Below are 19,142 nucleotides of genomic sequence, written 5' to 3'. Positions count from 1 at the left end.
AAAATCATCACTCTCCCATGAAGCTTTCACAATGAACTTTCTTATAAGGCTACGGCTATTCCTTTTACCTTCAAAAAACACATTTGAAATACTCATGGATAGAAAAGTCTCATTTATACACTTGAGACTCATCAAGATGGAAAAGGAGGGTTAGGATTTACAAATTCAAAATTCTCTTCATTCTTACCTCCTTCACCATCAAACAAATTCTCATCAATGGTATCCTCACACTCTCTTGGTTGCTCAAAATTGCCATCATCATCCTCAACGCACACATTGGATTTGTAATTTTCACACACAAGCATCAAAGATGACAATTGGCTTTTTAGCTCTTCACCTCTCCTTCTTCCCTTCTCAAGATGCTCCACACTCTTTTTCATCACCTCTTATTGACTTCTCAAAGAATTAAGAATCGACTCCTTTTTAGGCCTAAGATTATCATTAAGCTCAATATGCCTAATTTGAGTTTCCAAAGTAGCAAAAAGAGATTCAAAAGGTGTAGAGGATTGAGGCTCAACAAGAGAAGAAGAAGTATAACCAAGATTGGAAGAATTGGCATCAAGATCACGAGCATATACATCACATTGGGGGGTGGGGGCACAATCAAACATGTGAGATTTTTCAACTTTAACATGCAATTCATTATCATGAACAAAACAGGAAAAAGAGTTGGAAGCATTTGTTCTAGGTTCAACTATGGGATCATGTGACAAATCATGGGAAATCATGCTAGCATTGGAAGAATTAACACATTGCACATCAAAGATTAGAAACATGATTACCCCTATTATATTCACCCCTAGCAAACCGAACATAAAAATCCTAAGCACCATCAATTGACAATGCTCTAAATCTCCTATTATGCATGCATTCATAATGAATGGCTTGAAGTCTTTGGCTTAGGCGGAAAGTTCTTCTTTCCTTTCCCCTTAAAGTCTTTCTTCTTTTTGCCCGCCCTTTTGAATGGCTTGCCCTTCATGATCATTAGCATATTATTCTTTCCCTCATCCTTGAGCGTCTTCTCAGCTTGCTCTAACATCCCATGAAGCTCGGTGAGGGTTTTCTCCCTGTTATGCATATTATAGTTCATCTTGAACTAGTCATAGCCTTTGTGAAGGGAATGGAGAATGATTTCAATAGCCATCTCAGTTGAATACCCCGCATCAAAACTTCCCATGTTCTAAAATAATCTGATCATTTTGAGCACATGTGGGCTGACAGGCTCTCTTTTCTTGAGCTTAGTCTCAACGATTTGCCTGTGGGTTTCAAACCTTTCAGTTCGAGCCTGTTCTTGAAACATATTTTGTAGCTCATAAATGATCTCATAGGCCGATTCCTTCTCGAAGAAGGTTTTCTGAAGTTCAAGAAACATAGTGGCTAGCATTACGCATTTGACATCCCGATCGGCTACTTGCCATCGGTTAAGGGCAGCCTGAGTTACTTCCTCATTGGGAGCCTCGGGCATTTCCTCATCAAGGACATACAATTTATGTTCTTTCATAAGAACAATGCGCAAATTCCTTTGCCAATCTAGGAAATTAGCACCACTTAACTTCTCCTTATTGAGAATTGAGCATAGAGAAAACTGGTTGTTTGAGTTGTTTGAAGACATGATTCTACAATTGAAAGAATTTGAAATGAAAAACCATTAAAAATTACTTTAAATAAGATTAAATTTTATTCATGCAAAGTTTCAATACTTATTTAACTTCTTTTTTACACGTAAAATTATCCCTATTTGTGAAAATAAGGCGATTCCAAGATCCAAAGAAACAAAGAGCTAGTTGTTAAGCATGCTTTGGCTTGTCTTAACAACACTCAATCTTCTAAGGTAAGCATTGCCTTGCTAATGGCTCCAAGCCACTCTTGGTTAGATAATCGTCGCATAATGCATCATGATGATATATCTCTTTTGCCACGGCATGTGAGGACTCCTCACTCACACCAATGAGTTCAACCAAAACCTACATGCACACCTAGTGTGCCTTACCTCCTTGGAGAAGCAATGGTACCTCGCTTTGGCGTAGCCCACCATCACCCTCGTCCGAGTAGTAAGTGTCGTTTTGGAAAGGCAAGTTTTTACTCAATATTATTAGGGACCTAGGATTTCTATGTTAGTTGATTTAAGTAAACTTAACTAATCATCGCAGCATTAAGAAAACCTAAACATGCATATAACATATAATTCACATGTATATAAGCATAAAATATAAAGCGAAATTATGGATGCATATTGGCAACTAGCATGACCCCTTGAATTCTTCAATTCTTTAAAAGATCTTCACTTGCAATTTAAGGCTTCGTCTTCTAAGAAACTCCGTCTTCAAAAATTAACCAAACTATACAAATACTAGTGGCTACGACTAGGATTAATGAAAATATTAAGGTACAAAAATACTCAACGGTGCATCGACCGTATTTAGATTTACAAAAATACATACGGCACGTAGTCCGTATTTTCTATCCTAATCGGGTCCCATTAGTTGCCATTTTATAAAACCTGTGAGAGAATGTACATTCCATTCATCCATTCACTATTCGTGAATGGCCCATGCATTTTACAACAACAAGCAAGTAAAATTGCAACAAACAAAGGCGCGCACTAGTAACTAATCTAGGTGGTTAATCCAATTAACTCGCCTAATTAAAAATAGTCAAAGTTGTTTAACCGATTATGTAATTGATGTCATTAATAATTGAAGCTCCCACTTAATTCCGCATCCAACTTAATTAATCCGATTAATTAAGCCAGTAGACCCAAAATTGTCAAAATAAAATTTTTCCAATGCCGCTCAAAATCGAGGCCTAGCCTCCCAAAATTTTAATTAAAATAAACAAAATTAATTAAAATAAATAAAACGGCAAAATAAGCACACATTAAGCCAACCGTACTTCAAGTGGCTTATGCATTAAGCGTTTTCCAAAGAAACTCGAGTAATGTGGCTTGTGCAAGCCATACACACTACGACCATTTGCCTCACCGCACCAAGCACACACACACACACAAATGCTCCGCACACACGGCCGCGGCAAGCAGCCTTGAACTGCTGCCATTGCCGCACACACACGCACGCACAGCCAAGGGCTGCTGCTGCGTGGCTGTTGTTGCCGTGTGCTGCTGCCGCGCACATGGCCGCACGCAAGGCGGGGCAGCCTCCTCGGCAGCCACATGCGGGCTGCTATGCATCCCGGTCAGCTTAGTGAGGTTTTTGCCTCGTTTTGCGTGCCATGGCCTTAGGATTTTGATCCCATTTTGCGTGACTTTTACAATTAATTTTAGAAATAATTTAATGAGCAAAATGAAAAATTTAAACAAGTCTAACTTAAAATAAAAATTTCAAAGTGCAACTAACAAAAATAATTCCAAGAACCATTCTTAATTAAATTGGTTTGACTTGGTGCAACAAAAAAATTGAGGCAATTTCTCACTTCTAATTTAATCAATTTAAATTAAACTTGAGAATTTGACAAAGTAAGGGGAAGTGGGAAAAATATGAACTTTAATGTTCAAATGAAAAATCCAAAATCTAAATTTTGTGAATTCTTGAAAATTATATCTTCCAATATGAAGATAACCAAATTTCTATCACAAAGTTTGAAACTTTATGTTTCCAATCAACCATAATGATTTAAAACAACAAAGTTCAATACAAATATCATGGAATTTTGTGGTTTTTTAAAGTTTCAATCACGTATCATAAATAAAGATTGAATCTTTAACACTTAGGAAACCTCAAAACAAAAATTTGCATACTAAAAAGCAATTAGTTTGCAATTATGTAAAAATAAATCAACCTTTAAGCATCAAATACTACCAAGTAAGTGTGCTTTAAGGGGACTAAAAAATGCAGAAAATAATGCAAATAAACAACCATATAATCACCATGTTATGCCATTAAATTCAAGGTTAAAAAAAAGACTTAAAATTTTACGTCAAAAACGAAAAATCCCTCGAAAAAGGCACTTTTGGTAAGAATTTGGCTAAAATCGCAAATCCAAAGGGGTAAAACCATTTTCAGAACACCGTTTCCACCCAAAATTCACTATTTTTGGGCGAAAATCTAGGTTCTGGGCCAAATTCGACATTAAAAACGGGATTAAAATTAATAAAACCGAGCTACTAATCTACTTAGGAACTTAAACCAGAAAAATAAGCCAAAATTAACCTTGAAAAACATGATTATAAAAATAAACGAGCGGGGCTCCAATACCGCTGTTAGGGTTTGGTGAGTCCGACTCACCGCGGAAACAACCCCGACCCAAGAACCACTCGCAATTAATAAAACCATAAAGCATCACAAAACATAAAGAAGGGTAAAACCGGAATTTACCTTTGACGCGTGCTTCGCCCTCAAACACGGGCTCTTACTTAAAAGCCTTTAGCTCCGCAAATGCCGAGCCCCCAACGGTATCCACCCACAAAGGACGAACACGACTTTGTAGGTCCGTTACCTTGGAGTTAGCAAGGTCCGACCAAAACCCAAGTGTTAATGGAGTTTAAGAGTTTTTGCCAAAATGAAATGCTCTTTCTGACTCCCACTCAAGCACTTTACTCCCAATCCCAAGGTTGGTATTTATAGAGGAAAGTATGAGTGGAAATTTCTATCCCATCAATGTGGGACCATGAAATTCCACAAATTAATTTAAAGCTAAATTAAATTAAAATTGCAAACTAATAATAAATCTACAAGTGGCACTACCATATGAAAAGGGAGGTGAGGGGACCACATGGAGAGTAGGGGTCCATACTTGCTCCCCACTCAATACTCTCCTTGTGCCACATGTCCCTCACCCCACTTGCTTCCATATTCCCACATGCTTCCCCAAAGTGACCGGCCTTATGGCCCATCCACGAGCCCAGCCCCGCACCAATTTGCGAGCTGCTGCTATTGTTAGAAAGCCTCGCACATTTGGTGCGGGTTGCTGCCATGCGTGCACTATTAGCCACTACTAGCACGCTGCTAGCATGCCTAGCTTGCTGCTGCTAGCTTGTGGCTGCTAGCATTGGTGCGCTAGCACGCACCAACCAGCCATGCTAGGCTGGGCTTGGTGCGCTAGCACGCACCAACCAGCCATGCTAGGTTGGGCTTGGTGCGCTTGCTAGCTACCTTTGCTTGGACATTTTTTCCCCTAGCATTTGGGTGCTCGGGGCACCCCGATGCTAGGGGTATTTTGGGAATATGGTCGATTTATTATTATTTTGCGCGTTTCGTCATTTATTATTTTGACTTGACCTCAGACGCTCGGTTTTGACGCTCCAAGCTCGAATTACTGACCTCTAAATATTTAACACTCGGGCGACGAATTAAATTCTTCCGGATTAATTCGTCTAGTCGTTTTGTATATTTGCTTGGGTGTTACCCGAAGGGTTCAGTCAATGTTAAGCTTTAATATTAATTATATTAATATTACCCAGGCATTCCGATCACTTAACCTTACTGAATATATTACCTTTCTAATAATTCTGAACCCGCTATCAGAATCATACACTTGTTCGAAGGACACCGTTCCTTTCAGATTTTGCTCTTTCTGCTACCTTGAAGAAGGTGGTGTTCTTTGACCCTCCGTGATTTGGAGGAAGGGTCGAGCTTAGGACCTTAAGCAAGCGCTTCCCGGGAGGCAACCCGGAGATTTCTAACTTTTCTTTTTGATTTTTGAATTTTTCTTATTTTTCCTTCTTTTAGTTTCTTTTCTTTTCTTTTACTATTCTACTTTATCGGATTTGTAGGTTGCATTTTTGGGATTGGATTTCATCAAGTGAGCATGAAGAATGAGAAGGTGTTTTGCGGTTTTTGATGTGAATATATTCAATTTCATCTAAATTTGAGGTAAAAGGGGTAAGAATTTTATTGAGGTAAGTTAGGAATTTTTTACTTTAAAATTGAAGGAAGTTTGTTTTTGGTGGGTTCATGTGGTGCTACCAATTGATGATCTTGATCGATAAACCCACCAATGAACGCACCAAAAAAAAACAAAAAGAGGAAATCAGTGGTGGCCTAGGCTAGGTGCGGGCGCACACGCAAGGGATGCGGCCGCGCACCTGGCAGGTGCGGCCGCGCACCAGCTGACCACACCTCCTTTTATTTTCTTTTTCCCTTCTTTCTTTCATTTCTCCTTCCTTCCTCCTTGTCCCCTTCGAGCTTCATCACCATCAGCCCTCAAGAAGACCGCACCTACCCTCTTCTCTACTCATCAAATTTCAACACATTTCACACAAATCATCACTCCAAATTCACCAAAATCATCTACATTTTCATCCAAATCATCAAAAGCATACTTCTTTCACCAAATTAAACCCTCAATCTCTCTACTCCATGCTTGGGTAAAATTTTGGGCTTTTTGATTTGGTGGAAATTGGTGGCTAAAAGTGGTTCAATCCTGCTCCATATATGGTATAATCATCTTCTCTAGCTTAAATTTGTTTAATTACATCATATATTTGCATGTATTGAATTTTTCATGAGCATGAATAGTAGTAGTATGGGTTTTGTTGATTTTGATGATTGATTTTGGTTTTTGGATGATTATTTGAGTTGTTTGTTGCTTGATTTCACCTTACATTGTGTTTTTTGTTGATTATGTAGCAATTGTGAGCAATTTGGTTGAATAATTTGGAATTTGAATTTTGGTAGTTTGGGAAGTAAGGTGTATTTGTGGAATTGGTTGGTGTTCTTGTGATTTGGTTGTGTGAGAAGGAATTATTGATTGTTTGGTGGTTGTGTGGCAATTTGGATTGAGTTTGTGATTTGTGGAAGTTGAAATTCTTGGTTGGTGAATTTTGTGGATTGGTGTTGGAAAATTTGTGATTGGTTTTTGGTGATATTAAGCTTGGAATTCAACATGTCAAACATACTCAAAAAGCTTACCAAGAAACGAAAAACTAACATCTCCATTAAAGAACCTACCCCTAGCACTTCCTCCTCCCAAACACGACAACCCACTCCACTTCCCAAAAGAAAAATCCATGACCAAAAACAAAAGAACCGATACCAAAAGCTCAAAGATCGACGCTCCCTCAAACCCACGAGACACTACTTCCAACATGACATGTCCAAGTTGGGTATTGATGAAGATGTGAGGGAATTGTTGATCAACCTTCGGATGGGTTTATTCATCGCCAACAGCTACCGCACCTATGTTGAGCCTACCTTGGAGTTCTTTGCTACGGTTGAGCTTGTTCCCGTAGAGGGTCAATATAGGGTTCAATTCCAAATCTTCAACAACTTGTTCCACTACTCTTTAGAGCAATTCAATGCCCCTCTAGATTTTGATCCTCATGGCGATATTTTGGATCTAGAGCCTTACATTTTTTAGGAGTATGATCAAGATTCTTGGCGGGATGATATCTCCGGTGGTGGTGAGTTTGTCACCAAGGAAGCCAAGATAAGCAGTGTGTACCAACCTTGTCTTTGGGTGGTGCAATGTCTTTTGGGTTACTCGGTCTTCCCCAAGCAAGAGTCGGGAAAAATGAGCAAATTGGAGCTCAAAATTCTTTTGTTGACCACTAGAGGAGAATATCGTGGCCGGTTGAACTTGGGGTACGTCTTTGCTACCTATTGTGTCGCCTTGCAAGACCGGTGCACCGAAGAGATACCTCTGAGGCGTTCTATATTCCAATTTTTGTGGTAGTGAAAGGGATGGAAGATATGATATGTGCTTCTAATTTCTTGAAGAAACACAAGGAAGTAATGGATAACATGAGTTTGAATTGTCACCTAGTGATTGACTACTTAGCAATCAATGATGATGAAAACTTTCCAAACAAGAGGTATGTTTTATACTTGTTAAAAAAAAAATACTCATATTTCATTATGTATAAAATTGTTTGGCATGCATAAGTATAACTTTAATTGTAATTCAACATTAGAGCGAAGTAGTTGGCTGGTTTATAGATTCAATTGAAATAGTAAGGCAATATTGTAACGCTTTGCTCAATGAATGGAAAGTTTCAAGTAATTTGATCACTGCTTGGTCAAACCACCTCAATAACATTGAAATGCAAAAAGACAGATCTGAAAATGACTTGGTCAGATTCTTCTTTGGATTTGACTTCATGGTAAGTTTTTCAGATTTACTTTTATAATCTAAAATTATGCACTAAATAAATATTAGAAATAATCTTTGAATCTCTTATTTTTTCCAGGATGCTTTCACATTGTGTTTGAATGCTCATGGGAAAAAGGGAGTAACAAGTCTGCAAAAACTATGGATTCATTGGAACAGTTCACAATCATTGGACTTGGATGCAGCTCAATGTGTAAGAAAGAATAATTATTTAAAGTAGAACAATATATGTTTAAAGTAATTAAAAACAGCTTTAAAGTAAATATGTGTAGAACAAATTTATGTGCAGGTATTTATACCTTTGAAAAAGGAAAATCATTATTTTCTTGCTGTCATAAACTTCAAAGATGAAACAATTGGTCATCTGGGCTGCACTTTGTATGAGACCAATGAAGAATATGAGCCTGTACAGAGTTTTATCTTAGAAATGGTAAATGATCAATAGATTAAAAAATTGTCTTAAATTCATTTTTCAATGTCTCATATTATATTAACATTCATTGCTTTGCAGGTGATACAGGTACAGAAGTTGTTTAAAAAAAGAAAGCATCCACAGACAAATGATATGATGTCCTACAAGCTAAGAATAATTGAACTTCCATTCCAAAAAGAACAAGAAGATAATTTCTCAGCAAGCTATCTACTGCTGCATATGAAGGTTTATGATGGTGCAAATGGGATAGGATTGGGAACAATAAAAGAGGTAAGTTACCATACTTATTTTTGATATCCTTAAACTCTATAACTTATCTGGATTACTTAGAGTATGATAAATTTAAACTAAGGTTAATCTTTTATTTTTTTACAGGAATATCCAAGACTGAATCACCATCATATAAGAACAGTGCTTGACCTACTTCTCAATGATAATATTCAAATGAAACAGAAACTGCTAATAAATGTTGAGGATTAGGAAGAAAAGAAAGCATCTGAACAATTGTAAATGATATCAGTAGATTTTAATATATCATAGATATTATAATACTTTAACTTGTGTAGTATTATTGCAAAACATTTGTTTGAAGTTTTAAGTGGTATGTTTGTATGAAGAATACATATTATATCTCTAAGTTGAATTAGTAGAATTGTTCTGTGTCAAAATGGTGCTAGATATAAAAGTAGAAGAAATCAATTAAAAAGTAAATGAAAATAGTGTTAAAGTAAATAACACTATGTTTAAAGTAAAAGAAAAAAAGTTTTTAAAAAAATCTTTCTGAAATATGATGTTCGATTTTAAAGTAAAGAAAAATACTGTTAAAGTAATAGAAAATGGATATAAAGTAGAGGTGGAGATGGGAAAAAGTACTTAAGTCTAAACATGAGAAAAAAAATTCAAGTAAAATATATGTTATTCGATTATAAGTAAAGGGAATTAGTGTTAAAGTAAAAAGAAAGAAATTAAAAGTAAATGAAACATTTAAAAATAAAGTCTTTGTGAGATGATTTTGGATGTGGAGGTAGGAATATCAATAGGGCGGGGCAGGGCGGATGCTGGCCTTCCAATCCCCATCCTCACGACGGGTACAATATTTTAATTCACGTTATTATTTTATTAAGTAGTATAAAAGTATCTAAATTTTTCTTTTAAAGATATATATATGTGGGTATGAGTTGGGGCAGGGATGGGGCGGGTACAACTTGAAATCCACCCCCGCCCCATCACCCATGGCGGGTATGGTTTTCATTCCCATCCCCGCCCCACCACCCGCCAAACCGAGACCCATCCCTGCCAAACTGGGGATAGGTTGGGTCTCCTACTTGACCTGCCCCACTAACATCCCTAGGTGGAGGTGGTTGTGGAGGTGATATTTAAATGCTTTGTCACAATAAAAAAAATACAAATTTTTAAAATATTGTTTGTTGGATGGTCATGCACCACACTAATTCGGTAAGAACGAGTAGGGTTTGGGTCGAGTACGAATGGGTCGGGTCTATTTGATTAAGGTTAACAGGAATTAATATCGTAACCTATATTTGTTAAATACGGATTGGGTCATGTTTGAGTCGAATTACAACCGGCTTTACATCTTATTAGGTTTGGTCATGTTTAACTGAGTTTAATAGCAGGTCAGGTACATTCTGGTCAAGTTAACAATTAGCGGGTTAGAGAATTAAGTCATTCTAGAGTTTTAATCGAATTTGGTTCAAGTCAATAATTTTACGAGTTATAATCAAGTTGAAGTCACCAAGTCAATAATTTATGGGTTACATTTAGGTCGGGTCATCTACACGTCAATTCATGTTTAAGATCGAGTCTCAAAAACTCTTGTCAACTCGGGTTCCATGGAAAATGTGACAAGTATTTTAGAACAAAAATGGAAATGGTAACAAGTATTCTAGGACAAAGGGAGTAATACAAGATATTATCTTTAATTTTGTAAATAAGGACATTATAAAAATCAAACAATTCATATGATATAAAATATCATAAAAGTAAATAAATTATTTCATAAAGTTAATGTATAATAGCTAAAAGTAAATAAACTGAACTTAAGTTCTGTAGTACAAATACTTAGACTAAATGTAAAAATATTACAATAATGATATAATAATATTTGTTCATTAAATCTTCATCTTGATCTTCCAAAACATCTTCTAATTTCCAAGTATTATAATAACTGCACAAAAATAAACATCAGTTTTTTGTGACAAATAAAAGTAAATAAATTAGAATGTAAAATAAATAAATTACAACTTAAAGTAAATAGGAAAAGTAAAAAGGTAAAATACCAAATAACAAAAGTACCAAGTACAATAATACCTGCACAAAATAATAAGTAAATGAAGTTACCGTTAAAGTAAAATAGATAGAAGTTTAAAGTAAATGGAACACATTTAAAAGTAAAATACCTGAAAAACTATTTGTTTGGACAATTTCTATTGTCATGGGAAACACCAGATTGCCCACAAGCTCTACAGGTTCGGCCCTTTTTTGGATTTTTGTTCAGTAGCTATTTCTTTTGCACTCTTCAACCACTTTGAATTTCTGGCAGAACCTTTATTAAGACACCGATTTGGAGGCAAGATGTTTACATCTACTTCATTTGACCCTACCAAAACCTAAATATCAGCATCTTTCACCTCTTTTGAACTACGTGCATTTTCAGGATTACTCTTTGATATCATCTGCTCCTCAAATGAAGATAATGTCCTAATAAGCTCCCATAAATCATCCTCAGATTGGTCAGTTAAACTCACACAACTGAAAATCTTGGATCATACATCACTGACCAATTACTTCTTCTTATCGTACTTAAAAGCATCATCTAGAGCAACATTTATGGCAGAAGCTTTCTTCAGAACATCTTTTCTCTAAAGATTCAAGATATAAGGATCGGGAATCTCACGTATACACTTGCCTTTCATAACAAACAGAATGTGTCTACATAAAACGCCTTTACTCTCAAACATTCTACAAGTACAACTTGACTCATATGTGGCCAAGTCAAAAGTTACATCAAAATTCTTCCTTTTCTCATGATCAACAATAACAAAAAACTCCACACCATCTCCATACAGAGAACTACAACTTTCAACACCACATGAAAAACAGGCTTCCTGGCATTCTTCTTGAAAATCATAAAATATGGCACGAGTATAAACAACAGCAGCGTGCTTTTCCAAGTGTAAATGAGTAACCAATTGAGGCTTAAGTTTATTAAGCCTGTTCAACTCATCATGTTCATGCCTTTGAGCATCAAGACCAGTTTCATAACAGACAAAGAATTCAACACATGTCACATGAGGGTTTGTAAATTACAAAAGAAACTTTTTTCACCTTCAGACCTAGAAGTAAAACGCAGTAACCCTTCCATAAATAAGTCCCTAAAATCTCCAGGAATCCAAAGATGTTTAATCTTGAACATGTATGCAAACCACTCATGATTGACAAGGTCAAACTCCTCCATAACACTGTTCCAGCCATCAACAAATACATGAGGATCAATTTCTCTATCCCAAACTATTGCACTTTGCTTTTTCAGGAACTTAGTTTCATTACAAAACTTTGTTCCAACCTTTTCAGGTACCTTCCTCATTATGTGCCACATACATAGCATATGTTTAGTCTTGGTAAAAACCTTTTCTATGGCAATACCCATTGCATGATCTTGATCAGTGATAATACAAGAGAGTTCTCTTACCATACACTTAAAAAAAGTTTGAAATAGCCACACAAAAGAATCTATGTCTTCTATAGATAATAGAGCAGCACAAAATGTAACACATATCTTGTGATTATCAACACCAGTAAAAGGACAGAAAACCAATGAATATTTATTTGTATCATAGGTAGAATAAAAAGATTAAGAGTCCTCAAATAATTGATAATCTCTTCTACCAATACCATCAGCCCAAAAGACACGGGTCAAATGCCTTCTTTCATCAACAAAGTAATCAAAATAATAACCCCCTTTACTAGTTTTCACTTTTTGTTCAAGGTTTTAAACAAACATCGCACCATCAGCATTAGTGATAAAAACTTTCATGTCCCTAGAAAAATTTTTGTAATCATTTTTACTCCCCCTGACATTTTGAAACCCACCACAAAGTTCTTTCATGATCCTATAAGTCATAATTAACAACCCTTATATTTAACTTTGAGTTGTCGAAAATAAACTTCTTATGAGCAAAATTTAAACCAACTTCATGTTTAGTAACCTACCTAGTAATAGGTGTAGAAAAAGGATGAGAATGAGATTCATAAAAACAATAAACCATATACTTTCCACCAGTACAAAACCTAAATTTTATCTTAGCAGCACCTTCAACTTGTTCACCAGATTTCTTGTTATTTGTCACATACCCTTCTTTGCTACATAATAAATATTTAATTACAATAACTCCTTTACTAGTAGGGTCATACTTATTCATTTGTGCTTTAGTATTACTAGAACGGACTTTAAATCCACACTCATTAGCATATTTGTAATAAAAGGTAATACCATCTTGAAGAGTATCAAATATCATTCCAACAAAAGGTTTGTTTTCCAAAGAACAACCTGGCATATACACTTTATCACCTCCAGAATTATAATATATTTTAGGAAGTAAAGGCTGAGTGGGTGTTTTGAAAAGTCTTACATTGTTATCTTCATTAGTGACAGAAGAAGAACAATGCTCTACACTTTCAGACATTTTCCTAAAAAGTAAATGAATCGAAGTCAAAAGTAAATAAACAATAACAAAAAGTAAACAAATTTTAAAAAGTATACTAATAAAAACTATTAGAAGTGTACAAAAAAGTAAATGACTCTCAGCAAAAAGTAACAACAAAACTGAAATAAGTAAACAAACTTTAAAACATGGAATTATAAGAATTAAGTAAAATTAATAATGAAAAAGTAATGACTCAATGAAAAAACTAAATTCAAAACAACAAGAAGTTGTATTACTTGATTAACAAAAGGTAGACATATAGCAACAATATACATAACCACTACTATGAATTGTATAAGTGTAAAACCCTAAATTGAGAATAAAAAACTTAAATCGTAAAAAAAAAGGACTAAATCAAACACTAAATTATATAGAATAAAGCAGAGAACAACTAACAACTTAAAATTAATAAAAAAAATTACAGTAAAAAACCCTAAATGGGAAAAACGTAAGGAGATAAACAATAATATAAAAACAAAAGAACGAAAATACAAATATAATCAACAACACAAGAAAATTACCTCAATGAATGGAAAAAATCGTAGAATACGATGTAATTGAAGATCAAAATCAAAACATTTGGGCAAAAAAATTCGCACAATCGAAGAACTGAGATCGCGCGGCGGAAAACTCAATGTTAGAGAGAGAAAATGACGACGCGAAGAGAGCGGTGGAAATATTACCAAAATGCCATTAATGAAATGAAAAAGGCGGGTGCGATGTAGGCCGTTGGATTGAGGGCGATTAACGCTCCAGATTAGTTCCTATTTCCTATTTTAGACATAGGTTCTCACACGATATGTATATATATATATATATATATATATATATATATATATATATATATATATATATATATATATAGGGGAAGGATCCGGTGAGAACACCTATATATATGAGAACACTATACTTATGGGAGAACACTTTAAAATTTAGAACATTAGAAGAACTTTTTAGAACATATGCAACATCTTTTAGAACATCATACTTAACTTTATGTAGCATAGCTTTTAAAACAAAATTCCTAGAAATTTAAAACCTAGACTCAATGATTCTTAACACATATGTAGTTCTTAGAAGAATAAACTTAGCTTTTTCGAATATAGTTTTAATTGGAACATGATACTTAAATTTTAAGTCATTGAACTCAAAAAACAAATTTGAACATATGCAATTTTTTTTAGAACATGTGCAACATATTTCTAAACATATGTAACGTTATTTAGAACATACTTAAATTTTCTTCGAACATAATCCGTTAGTATAGAACACGAATTGAAAATCGATTTTTACAACGAATTGATTCGAAATAAGTTTATTCTTGATTTTCAATGTAGCATAAAACAACTGAATTTTTGTTTTCTAATTCAATTAAAATTTATTGAAATTTCAAAGACTATATAATTTGCCCAATTTGATTGATTTCACATACAAAGTTGTCAATTAAGCTTTGGTTTACCTTTGATTAAGCTTCACAACTTGAAGTCTTGATTATAATTGTTCAAAAGTTGATACAAAACACACGAAATTCTTGAGCATGTGGTGAAGGTGGTCATCGTGCGAGAGGAGAGAGAGTGGTGGACATGATGGCAGGGAGAAGAGAAAGAATGCTGGCTGGTGGTGGAGGTGGCGGCGTAAAAGTTATGTGTTCTCATATATAAAGTGTTCTCACATAAGAGAGGTGTTCTAACATGAGCCTCTGCCTATATATATACATATATACATATATATATATATATATACATATATATATATATACATACATACATATATATACATACATATATATATATACATACATATATATATATATATATATATATATATATATATATATATATATACATACATATATATACATACATATATATATGTATGTATATATATATATATATATATATATATATATGTATATGTATATATATATATATATGTATATATACATATATATATACATATATGTATACATATACATAAAGGGGAGGCAACGACCTACACTAATAAGGAAAAATGTTCAATCAAATAAAGGTGTAACATGCACCGTTGAAGGAGCTAATTTTAGGGCAAATACGGAGGCAAATGGCTAGTCATTTATAACCAACTATTTATGATCGTAACCCCCCAATTAATAGCATTGTCAACAACTTAATTCAAACGAATAGACCTTGGATATTGTAATAGAAACAATATTTCAATAACAATAAACCGACAAAGCATAACGGGTACCAAAAGATAAGATGCCCATAACCCACTTACTGCTTCTCAAACAAGTAGTATAAAACTACTCAAAAGAATAAACGACATAAAGCTTTGGTAAATTATCAAAGTTAGAATCTCTCTTTCATTTTCTCACACATTTCTTTGTGTTTCACTGTAGAACATGATAAGTGTCATTGATGACTCATTTTAGGGCGTTTTTCTCCCTTTGTTATAAGTTTATTTTGGCTTTCTCGGTTATTTCTTGCCCTTTTATTCGCGTTTTAGTTAAATGTTTTTAGGCCTTAGTTTAAAATAATAGATTTTTGCTCTGTTTTGTGTGATTTTGTATGTGATCTTTCACTCTTCCTCTGTTGGTTTATTTGTCTAGGTACTTGGCACATTCCTCGTTGTTTATGAGCCAAGAGAAAGCCGAAAATTGAAGGAGGAAATCCTTGAAGCAAAGAAAGCTAAGAAGCATCACCGAGCAAGCAACGAGCATAATCACCACAACCAGCTCGAGTGTCAAGCAGCATGAAGACCGCAACAGCAAGATGTGCGCACCATCGCGAGCAGCCAGTAGCCAGAGCAGCACAAGCACCGTAGCAACGCAACCGCGGGCGCGGAGTAGCCACTTCACAAGCATAATATGGCTGGGAGATGCCAGCCCGCTGGCGCGGCTCTATAGCCACCGCGGGCGCGGCCTTGGCCCGCGGACGCGGTTTTCTTGGTCTTCTTCGATCCTTATTTTTGGATTTTCTTTCCTTCTTAGGGGGAAGATATTAGGCGGTTTTTCTTAGACTTTAATGATCCATTTTATTGAAGTTTTTACATTTAGATTAGAGTATTTTTAGAGGGAGAAAGTTGCTTAATCTTCAAGTTTCATCGTTGTAATCAAGATTTGTCGAAGTTTTCTTCAATCTAATGCTAGAGTTTCAAGTTTACATCTTCAATCAAGCTCTTTAATATTGTTCTCTTTACTCTTTACTTGTTGTTTGATTTATTTGCATTGATAGTGTTTGTTTTCCGTCATCCTCTTTGTTTTTGCTGTATTGATTGCTTTTCCTTGATTGTGAATCATGTTTAGTTTAGAAATGATTCTATCCTTGTTTAGTTTAGTTATCATGGTTAGTTTCTCTTTTATAGGCTAAGTTTTTAGCTAGGGGAAGAGGATGAAAGGTATGGATTAATATTGATGATTGATTGAACTCATGCTATGAATTGATGAATGTATGATATTTGATCGTTCGAGATTATTTGTAGCACATTAATTGATGTTCCTAATTTAGATGCACGGAAGTGATTTGAATTAGGATAAGATCACTTTTACTTGAATGATTGTATGGAAATGAATTGTTTAAGTAAATTTTTATGACTTGAACTCTTAATCCCTCGATTTAATTAGTGTCTAATTGGATGCGTGGAAGTTATTTCGATTAGGCCAAGACCTCATTCATTTATTTGCTTAGACAATTGCATGAGAGTGAATTATTTAGGTTGAATTTTGTAATCTATGGCATAATCTTCATGATAATCATTATTGTCTGTCTTTGTGGGTTCATTATTGAATCTGCCACTTTCTGTGGGTTCAAGAGCCCAATTGATGATCTTGATCGATAAACCCACCAATGAACGCACCAAAAAAAAACAAAAAGAGGAAATCAGTAGTGGCCTAGGCTAGGTGCGGGCGCGCACGCAAGGGATGCGGCCGCGCACCTGGCAAGTGCGGCCGCGCACCTAGCAGGCGCGGCCGCGCACCAGCTGACCACACCCTTTTATTTTCTTTATCCCTTCTTTCTTTCATTTCTCCTTCCTTCCTCCTTATCCCCTTCGAGCTTCATCACCATCAGCCCTCAAGAAGACCGCACCTACCCTCTTCTCTGCTCATCAAATTTCAACACATTTCTCACAAATCATCACTCCAAATTCACCAAAATCATCTACATTTTCATCCAAATCATCAAAAGCATACTTCTTTCACCAAATTAAACCCTCAATCTCTCTCCTCCATGCTTGGGTAAAATTTGGGGCTTTTTGATTTGGTGGAAATTGGTGGCTAAAAGTGGTTCAATCCTGCTCCATATATGGTATAATCATCTTCTCTAGCTTAAATTTGTTTAATTACATCATATATTTGCATGTATTGAATTTTTCATGAGCATGAATAGTAGTAGTATGGGTTTTGTTGATTTTGATGATTGATTTTGGTTTTTGGATGATTATTTGAGTTGTTTGTTGCTTGATTTCACCTTACATTGTGTTTTTTGTTGATTATGTAGCAATTGTGAGCAATTTGGTTGAATAATTTGGAATTTGAATTTTGGTAGTTTGGGAAGTAAGGTGTATTTGTGGAATTGGTTGGTGTTCTTGTGATTTGGTTGTGTGAGAAGGAATTATTGATTGTTTGGTGGTTGTGTGGCAATTTGGATTGAGTTTGTGATTTGTGGAAGTTGAAATTCTTGGTTGGTGAATTTTGTGGATTGGTGTTGGAAAATTTGTGATTGGTTTTTGGTGATATTAAGCTTGGAATTCAACATGTCAAACATACTCAAAAAGCTTACCAAGAAACGAAAAACTAACATCTCCATTAAAGAACCTACACCTAGCACTTCCTCCTCCCAAACACGACAACCCACTCCACTTCCCAAAAGAAAAATCCATGACCAAAAACAAAAGAACCGATACCAAAAGCTCAAAGACCGACGCTCCCTCAAACCCACGAGACACTACTTCCAACATGACATGTCCTAGTTGGGTATTGATGAAGATGTGAGGGAATTGTTGATCAACCTTCGGATGGGTTTATTCATCGCCAACAGCTACCGCACCTATGTTGAGCCTACCTTGGAGTTCTTTGCTACGGTTGAGCTTGTTCCCGTAGAGGGTCAATATAGGGTTCAATTCCAAATCTTCAACAACTTCTTCCACTACTCCTTAGAGCAATTCAATGCCCCTCTAGATTTTGATCCTCATGGCGATATTTTGGATCTAGAGCCTTACATTTTTGAGGAGTATGATCAAGATTCTTGGAGGGATGATATCTCCGGTGGTGGTGAGTTTGTCGCCAAGGAAGCAAAGATAAGCAGTGTGTACCAACCTTGTCTTTGGGTGGTGCACTGTCTTTTGGGTTACTCGGTCTTCCCCAAGCAAAAGTCGGGAAAAATGAGCAAATTGGAGCTCAAAATTCTTTTGTTGGCCACTAGAGGAGAATATCGTGGCCGGTTGAACTTGGGGTACGTCTTTGCTACCTATTGTGTCGCCTTGCAAGACCGGTGCACCGAAGAGATACCTTGTGGGGGAATGGTCACTCGGCTCTTCACAACCTCCAACTTGATCACTATTTGCCTTATTGCAAGCCGGTTGGAGATGCCACCTATATCTACCTCGACATGAAACAATTGGGGCAAATTCAATTCATCTCCAAACATTATGAAGAGGGGCATTATGAGTGGCTTCGGGATAACAAGGATTGGTGCTACCTTCCCAACCCTTCCTTGACATCTCTTCACCGGTTGTACACCGTAAATGTGTGGCATGTCCCTAAGAGCTACCGAAGACCCTACTTTGACTCCGATGAGGAGGAAGAAGAAGAAGAAGAAGAAGAAGAAGAAGAAGAAGAAGAAGAAGAAGAAGAAGAAGAAGAAGGAGGAGAAGAACATCAACAATAACATCAACGTCGACAACAACAACAACAACAACATGGAAGCCCTTAGCACGACATAGAA

General features: G+C 35.7%; 1 protein-coding gene across 1 annotated transcript; it reads right to left on the bottom strand.

The window, feature by feature from the left end:
* Positions 1 to 11,124: 11,124 nt before the first annotated feature.
* On the bottom strand, positions 11,125 to 13,200 carry LOC145613868 (protein FAR1-RELATED SEQUENCE 1-like). Its single transcript, XM_081668908.1, has 6 exons — positions 12,728 to 13,200; positions 12,517 to 12,627; positions 11,851 to 12,201; positions 11,521 to 11,752; positions 11,303 to 11,376; positions 11,125 to 11,215 (listed from the first exon to the last, which is right to left on the bottom strand). Exons 1-6 carry the CDS (start codon positions 13,198 to 13,200, stop codon positions 11,125 to 11,127), a joined length of 1,332 nt encoding a protein of 443 aa, XP_081525034.1.
* Between the last annotated feature and the right edge of the window lie 5,942 nt (positions 13,201 to 19,142).

The sequence above is a fragment of the Chenopodium album genome, chromosome 25 (assembly GCF_948465745.1).
Source record: "Chenopodium album chromosome 25, dcCheAlbu1.1, whole genome shotgun sequence".
Classification (NCBI taxonomy): domain Eukaryota; kingdom Viridiplantae; phylum Streptophyta; class Magnoliopsida; order Caryophyllales; family Amaranthaceae; genus Chenopodium; species Chenopodium album.
Note: the sequence above shows the minus strand (reverse complement) of the source record. Positions and strands in the feature narration are given on the sequence as shown.

Bases quoted from the DNA above. Each gene is read 5' to 3' on its own strand.
- LOC145613868 (XM_081668908.1), bottom strand. From the start codon at position 13,200: ATGTCTGAAAGTGTAGAGCATTGTTCTTCTTCTGTCACTAATGAAGAT. The intron at 11,753-11,850 runs GTCTGAAGGTGA...TGATGCTCAAAG, and splicing joins TTACTGCGTTTTACTTCTAG to GCATGAACATGATGAGTTGA. The intron at 11,377-11,520 runs GTAACTTTTGAC...TTGAATCTTTAG, and splicing joins AGAAAAGGAAGAATTTTGAT to AGAAAAGATGTTCTGAAGAA.